The sequence below is a fragment of the Heterodontus francisci genome, chromosome 5, assembly GCF_036365525.1.
Source record: "Heterodontus francisci isolate sHetFra1 chromosome 5, sHetFra1.hap1, whole genome shotgun sequence".
NCBI classification, from domain to species: Eukaryota; Metazoa; Chordata; class Chondrichthyes; order Heterodontiformes; family Heterodontidae; genus Heterodontus; species Heterodontus francisci.
In genome coordinates, this window is record NC_090375.1 from 84,834,868 (window position 1) to 84,841,881 (window position 7,014).

The window sequence follows — 7,014 nt, forward strand, 5'->3', positions numbered from 1 at the left end:
GAAAGACTTCGAAACTTCAACACTCCCAAGAGCGGCACGCAAAACCATGGAAGAATAAATAAATTCAGACACGTAGGATTAAAGTGTTAAAAGAGAGGCCCGGTTTGAATTATCAACATGTTCACTACCTGTCGGACTGGCGGATGGGAATCACGTTAAATGGAAATCATTTTTTTTTGAGGGTTCTGAAAATGAATAACTGGCTGGCTGCTGTGAGACTTAATTTGTAGAAACTTCGGCCAGAATTGTTTTTTCATATACCAGGCTGTGTTAAAGGCAAGGATGACGACCTGTGCGGTGATAAGGATACCGTATTGTCCATAAAATGATTATGCTTTTATATCGGACCATCACAGAATAATTAAGCGTTAGGATTAATACAGTTTTAAAGCATTAGTTATAGCATAAGAGCAAGTCTGCTTGCAGCATATGTGCAAAGATTAGACGAAATTGTGTTTATAAAAATGTATTAATGCAAACTTTACAAAATGTTTGGATAGACATTAATGATCGAATCCTATTTAAAATGTAGCTACCTGCCTCAACTCGTTTGGATTCCTTAATTTACTCCACTGCGCAAATAAAAAGATGTCGAGAATTGCAGTTTCTAATACTGTTTAATCAAGATCGATCAAATGTCTGTAGTCTGTGTAAAGTTTAGTAAGGCATCTGGTGTCCCTATGGTTATACACAAGGTCTCTTGGTCACGCGAACATTAACGAAGCACAGTATTTTATTAAAACGTCTAGAATAGTTAGTAATCTGAGGACAGGCTACACGCCACACTTAGCGCAGTACAAAAATCACCGACTCCACAACTTGGAACGAGATCCGCGAACGGTAAAAGGCTCAAATGTAAGCTGATGTGTTGCAGCAATGTAGGGCCGCTTTTTAAAAATAAAGAAAAAGAAAAATAAACCCTCTGTAATTCATGTCGATTTAAATGACGAATCAAGGCACCAAAGCTGCAAGCTGCATCCTGGGTCAATTTGCCTGGAGGAGAATGCAAAATTAAAATAAGATTGATTTCATACAGGCATAGATCCAAATGCCTATGAGCTACTGTTGTTTGCCAAAAGGATATTTGAAACTTCCGCTTTGCGTGGGATTGATTTGTTTTATTTCTACAGATAAACAAAACCGCGTAATTTGTGTTTTCTTTGACCTTTAGTAATCAATGTTTTGCATGGTTAGGACGTTTATGGGTGAGCTGAAGTTTTAAATAATGCACAATATTCATTTATACAGGGTGAACCGTTTCGCATTGTGCCGTGGTTTATGAACTTTTGAAACTCACATGCCTGCTTTAGTCGCCTTTGGGTAAAATGAAACCTTGCCCATAAAATGTCGTTCAATTGGCCGTCCACATTACAATTAGTAGGTAGACTGAGCCATTTTTTTAATTCATCGATTTTAAGATCATAAGGTAAGCAAATCGACATTAGAATGCAATTTAATCCCCAAAAAACGTATTAATCACTCCCCTCCCCCGTTATAATGACATTATTTTAGCAGAAGCAGCACTTTTTAATTGCCACAATATTGTAATGAAGCTTCTTGTGAGACTGTCTCCATTACTCATCAGGAAATCGCATTGCCTTCCTTTGGAGGTGTCTCATGGCAAACGCAGCTGCAATGTAATTGATTGGGAACTTTTATTCATAAAAAGGCAAGCGAATCTGTCAATGCGTTTTATAGTGGGGCTGATCCGCAGTGCATGATGTGGGCGTTAAAATGTGGTTCTTGTGCTCGTGCACTGCTGATTCCCATGTTCCTAATTATTGTCTATCTGCAATCATTAATAATCGGCCGAACCATCTTTTAACAGAGCCAAACATCACACTCTGCCAGGCAGCCCGCCAAAGGCCCCCAACACCTGCACCTTGGTTCTACAGTTAACTTTGCTCGTTCATACCTGGTGACTAGACACGACATGTGAGTTTGAAATCGATTAGCATAATATTGAGAAGCTATTTAGTATCGGGGACATTAATTTGTCTTGTGTGAAAGCAGCCTATGCTGGAACTCACCGACATGGAGATCTGCTGCAGCAATTCTCCAAAATCAATATCATAATCCCCTTCAAGCAGCCTAAGCAGAGCATCAATGTCTATGTCGTCGAAAATTTGGGTAATATTAATATCTTCAGGGCTGTTGTGGATGAAAAACACTATCCTTTTAATTTTAATTTGAATACAGTATATGCACACACAAACAGAAACAATATCCCAACATACCTACACCGATTAAACTATGTATTTCATATAAAACCAGCCACTCAGACGGATATTGTTCTTGTGCACACTTTCTATGAATTGCTCTGTAATATATAACCCAAAAATGAATCGTCCACAAAGTAGATTTGTGCGTTCTATAGTGTTTTACAAAAAAACAATATTTTTATCAAAATATTCGTTTTTAATGGCTTTACTTCATACATAAATACATGTTTAAATAACAGAGGAGCGATGATTATTCAGTCGTTTGAAACGAATCTTGGATAGGGCTGTATACGTAGGGTGGGTGGTCACTCATCGCTACAAATAGAATACTCGGCGTCCTTTATTTTTAACCCTTTGTTTATACCTTTTCCCCAGGACGGCTGCCAGGTATTTCTTGACAGCCATCTGTTTCCTGTAACGGCTGTAGCTGTCGGTAAAGATGCCATCGGAATGTCGCTTTGATAGGGGTTCTGTATCCTTCACAACACTGCTACCACTGCAGATGAAAAATAAAATCAAGACTCCAAGACCATTTACATATATGTACAACTCCTTATAGATTAAAACGTATCCTGCACTAAACTCGCGCCATTCCCATAGCAGTATTTTGCTCTTTGAAACGTTGAGCAATGCAATGAACGGACACGGTTATTTGACCGGTGAATATAATATTTCATTTTAAAGGCACTGTTACTTGTTGGGTAGCTCGCCAACATGGTTGTGTTCATGAACGGTGATATCCTGGATCTTCATAACGAAAGCAAACAGTCCCATTCCCAGGAGGTACCCAATATGGCTTTATAGATTGAAAGAGACAATAGGGAGTGGGGCAAAGAAAATTAATAAAGAGAAGGAATAAACTAGATGGATGTGATGAAGCAGCAACGCCACCTAAATCGAGTATGAGAAAGAAATAAAACGCGAAGCATTGGTACATTGCAGTTTTTAAAATTACTTCCAAGTGCTAAAAACTTACCCATCGCGTTTTGAAGGGATGAGGGAGTGAACGATTTCTCTTGTTATTTCCTGCGCCATCAATGCCCTCAGGCGTTTATTCAATAACCCATCAGCATGTCTTTCTGTTCTGCGATACACAAAGGCCATGCACAAGAAAACATCAGTGATCCACGATTAGAACTAAACATCGAAATTAATTATTTGTTCCAAACAGAATTAGGCATCGCTGATAATGTCACTAAAACCCCAATTTCTGTTACCTGAAGTGAATACCGCTTGATATTGCAGATTTTTGAATTGCTCGACATTGCAGAGCTTCTTGACGAACGGGTCTGGCATCTTAATTATTGAATAGATTAACATAAATGTATGCTGTTTTAAAGAACCCACTTTCTGTGCTATCCTGTTATGCATACCCCGTAGAGATTCTTGAATAATTCGGAAAATGTCTACTAATTATAAAATGAATATTTGATAAGTAAATATACAAAAATATAAAATAGCTCCGATATAACGCTGTCAAAGGTCGAAGTAACATTTAGAGATGTTTTCGCACAAATATAACAGAAGTCACCTTTTTTCTGGCGGATAGTATAACGTGTTCACATCGTCAATCATCGATGAAGAAATTCGGATGCCATTTCGATCAGTTTCGTAAGTCAAATCCGCTAGTGAGTTTCCCTCTTCATCATACGCCTCATCTTCAACCCTAGGAAGGAACAAAAAGATTAAGATCTATACGCGCCAGTTGGCAAAATGATGAAGTGGCACCGAAGTGGTTGGTGATGAACATTCATTTGTTTTCCTTTTGTTCTCAGGTTGTGCTTTACTTCTTTTTCATAGCCGTAGATGAGCTCTGCTTAGTGTGGAGATTAGGGCATTGATGTAAGAGTCTACCGAGACCCACATCAGACGTGAGCAAACTAGCAAGTGGTGTCCAACTTATTCTGATGTTCTTCATTCCCATAAGTAATTCATAACCCTGTTAATGGAAGTCCCCGGACGCTACAAGAATCTTTCTGGTATTGTACACTGCCCTATTCTCACGGGAGTTCGTGGTCTGTACAGAGCATGAATAATTGATACAGACTGTACGAATCTATTCCGTGGCTCCTGTCATGAGGCGAAATGAAAGTTCAAAATGTTCATGTTTTTCCCCAGGGTAGCGTCGGGTAGCTAATGGGACGTGGGCCAGATTTCGATATTTTGACCGGCTCATATCGTTATCTGAAGAACTGATGCGAAATCAGTATTGTTCTTCATATTTACCCCGCTGGTTTATTTACAGGAATATCGATCAGAACATAAAAAAATAACTTTGTATTGCCAGTAAACGTTCTATTGACAATCCCCTTACTGTCATCGTTAACATCTGAGCCTAGAAGAATGATGAATTATCTCTGGTATTAGGGAAAATATCATTTTCAAACCAACATTTATAGAAGCAAAATGATGCACAGTACCAAATAACAATAATGCATTTCTAATGTTCGACCCACCAGGATAGGATAGGATAGGATAGGGTGCAAATCAAACATACACTCGCAACGCTAATGCTTTCAACATTCCTGCAATTCTTCACACTCCGCACGCTAATCTACCCAATGAAAGGGTTTCTAAGCATATGGTTCGACATTTAAGCTATTAAGTGCCATGCCAGTAATGTTGACATGTTTTTTTAACTCCCGGATGATTACAGGAACAACTGTTTGTCAATCGGAATGAGTTATGGGTCCCTCCCCGTTTGTTGGGAATGCGCGAGCATTTGTTTAAGGTGTCCTGCTGATCCAATACGCCAAACATTTTGTCATTCACTAACATGCAACTATGCCGAAAACGGAATTTGTCAATGTACTCCGAAAGAGGCAAAATCCTCTACTATATATGTTTCTAAATTTCAAAAATCTGTAAGATCACAGCATTACTAACAAATAATGAGCAAATTTACCTCCAAACCTGAAGAACGTTCCATCAGAGAAACGGAAGACTTACATCAGTTTATAGAATTGCGGCAAGAACTGGACTGGTTGTAGACTGTAGTTTTCTAAAGTCTGCAGCTCATACATTTAATAAACGCTCCCGATCTTCTGCAGCAGCCGCGCGTTTACCACGGGAGCCTCTTCCTCCTCCTACTCGCCCCATGACAGTAATTGACGCGATATTCACACCGACTCTCTCGGGACTTCCACTCGGCTCAGTTTCTGCATTCATTTTACCAAGCACTCAACTCCATCACACCAACCAGACATCCATACAACTCCACTTCCTGTGCGGTCCAGTCAATCTACGGAAATATGTTTTTTCTATCCAGTATCAATGCTAACCACACCGTTCTCTCTTTTGCTTTTCATTAATCAAAGTGAAAAGACGCCACGCCTGCTCTAGTCTTTCACCACCACCCCCCACCCCCTCCCCACCCCAAACAAACAAGCACTGACATACTCCCTTCGACACTATCCGAGAACCGATCCCATGTTGCGATCTTTCTAATATGCTCGGATTATTTTTGAACGGCTTTGTCACCACACGGAGACGGATTAGAAACCGGCTGTTTGGAGAAAAAAGCAAAATCCTACCACCTGCAAGGGTTTTCCTACAAATCCTTCAGCATATTTGTTAAGGAACAATAAGAAGCAACTGGCGGAGTATTGTGCCTCTGCCCTCGGCTGGCTCTTTTATTTACATCTTTCCTTTGCTCTTCTTTCTAGATCCCATTTAACTTGTCCATGTTTTCCGGCTACCGGCTCTTCCTATTTTCATTTCACATTTTCTTTCTCGTGCGTTTCCCTAGCACTGCATTAAATCTCTGTCTTTTTAATTATAATTTTCAATCTCTCTGCTCCTCGCCCACTCTCTGAACCCTTCCCATTTCCCACGCTGCGAAAAACTGGGAGATAAAAATCTCGAAGCATCGCCGGAGCGGGGCGCCCAGGATCGCGCTCGCATCACTCGCTGTCAACAAGTCCCCAAGTCTCCACATGGAAGGATGACCTACCCACTGAAAGCAGTCACTTAAAAGAGAGAAGACCAAGGCAAAGAGAGATAACACGGCGCTAAGTAAATAGGTGGTAACAAAGATCCAAATCAGAAAAGCGTGCGAAGTAGAAGTGAGCTCCAATAAATGACAAGGGACAGAGTCACTTACCTAAATCCTGGGTGCTTCACTCCAGTCGGTGAACAGTGGACACTGCAGTGCATTATGATCCCGTACACAACCATAAATGCTATCGTCGCTTTGTTAGACATTCTTAATCTGTAAAGTGAATTTTGAAAGTTTAAAACCAAAACGCAACATTGACTTTTAATTCGCTCAATAAATGAACTCAACTTGATGAGCACCTCAACTTAGCATTAGGGAAATAAAAAGTTAGAAAATCATCTCTTGTGTATCCTTCAAAAAAACAAAGCTTCTCTTTCCATCACCTACCCTGTCGTAAGACAGACGCGCCTAGCAGTTAGATTGTAGAAAGCCTAACTTTGCTGCCTCTCACATACCTATGGCAGGTTGGTTGAGTGTTGTGCACGATCTGGTTCAGATTTAGTTCTGAATCTGAAAAAAATCGTCTTCACGGCAATTCACTGAGGCGTCGCTGAGATTCTGGTGCCGTTCAACTTGCCACCCTTCCAACGCTGTTATATATGCAATTATCAGAAATCTTCGCAAACACTGTTTGAAATATACATAGCAACAGATGTCTTTGTAAACATTTGTCTACATCTTAGCTTTTTTATGAACTATTGTTTGTTGTACACTCGCACTCGGATTTTTATTCATGAATCAGACTGCATCCCTTCTTTTCAGAGTCGGTGCAAGTCACGTTAAGACCATGTATCA

At 40.1% G+C, this 7,014-nt stretch overlaps 1 protein-coding gene across 2 annotated transcripts; it reads right to left on the reverse strand.

Moving 5' to 3' along the window:
• Positions 1–830: 830 nt before the first annotated feature.
• LOC137369563 (glucagon family neuropeptides-like) lies at positions 831–6,734 on the reverse strand. 2 transcript variants are annotated; one of them, XM_068030847.1, is made up of 7 exons: positions 6,675–6,734; positions 6,325–6,432; positions 3,754–3,888; positions 3,199–3,306; positions 2,587–2,718; positions 2,031–2,151; positions 831–993 (listed from the first exon to the last, which is right to left on the reverse strand). In XM_068030847.1, exons 2-7 carry the CDS (start codon positions 6,423–6,425, stop codon positions 985–987), a joined length of 606 nt encoding a protein of 201 aa, XP_067886948.1. In that variant the 5' UTR covers positions 6,426–6,432; positions 6,675–6,734; the 3' UTR covers positions 831–984. The 2 variants fall into 2 exon arrangements, with proteins under 2 accessions (XP_067886948.1, XP_067886949.1); XM_068030848.1 differs by lacking the exons at positions 831–993; positions 2,031–2,151 and having other exon boundaries at positions 2,488–2,718.
• Between the last annotated feature and the right edge of the window lie 280 nt (positions 6,735–7,014).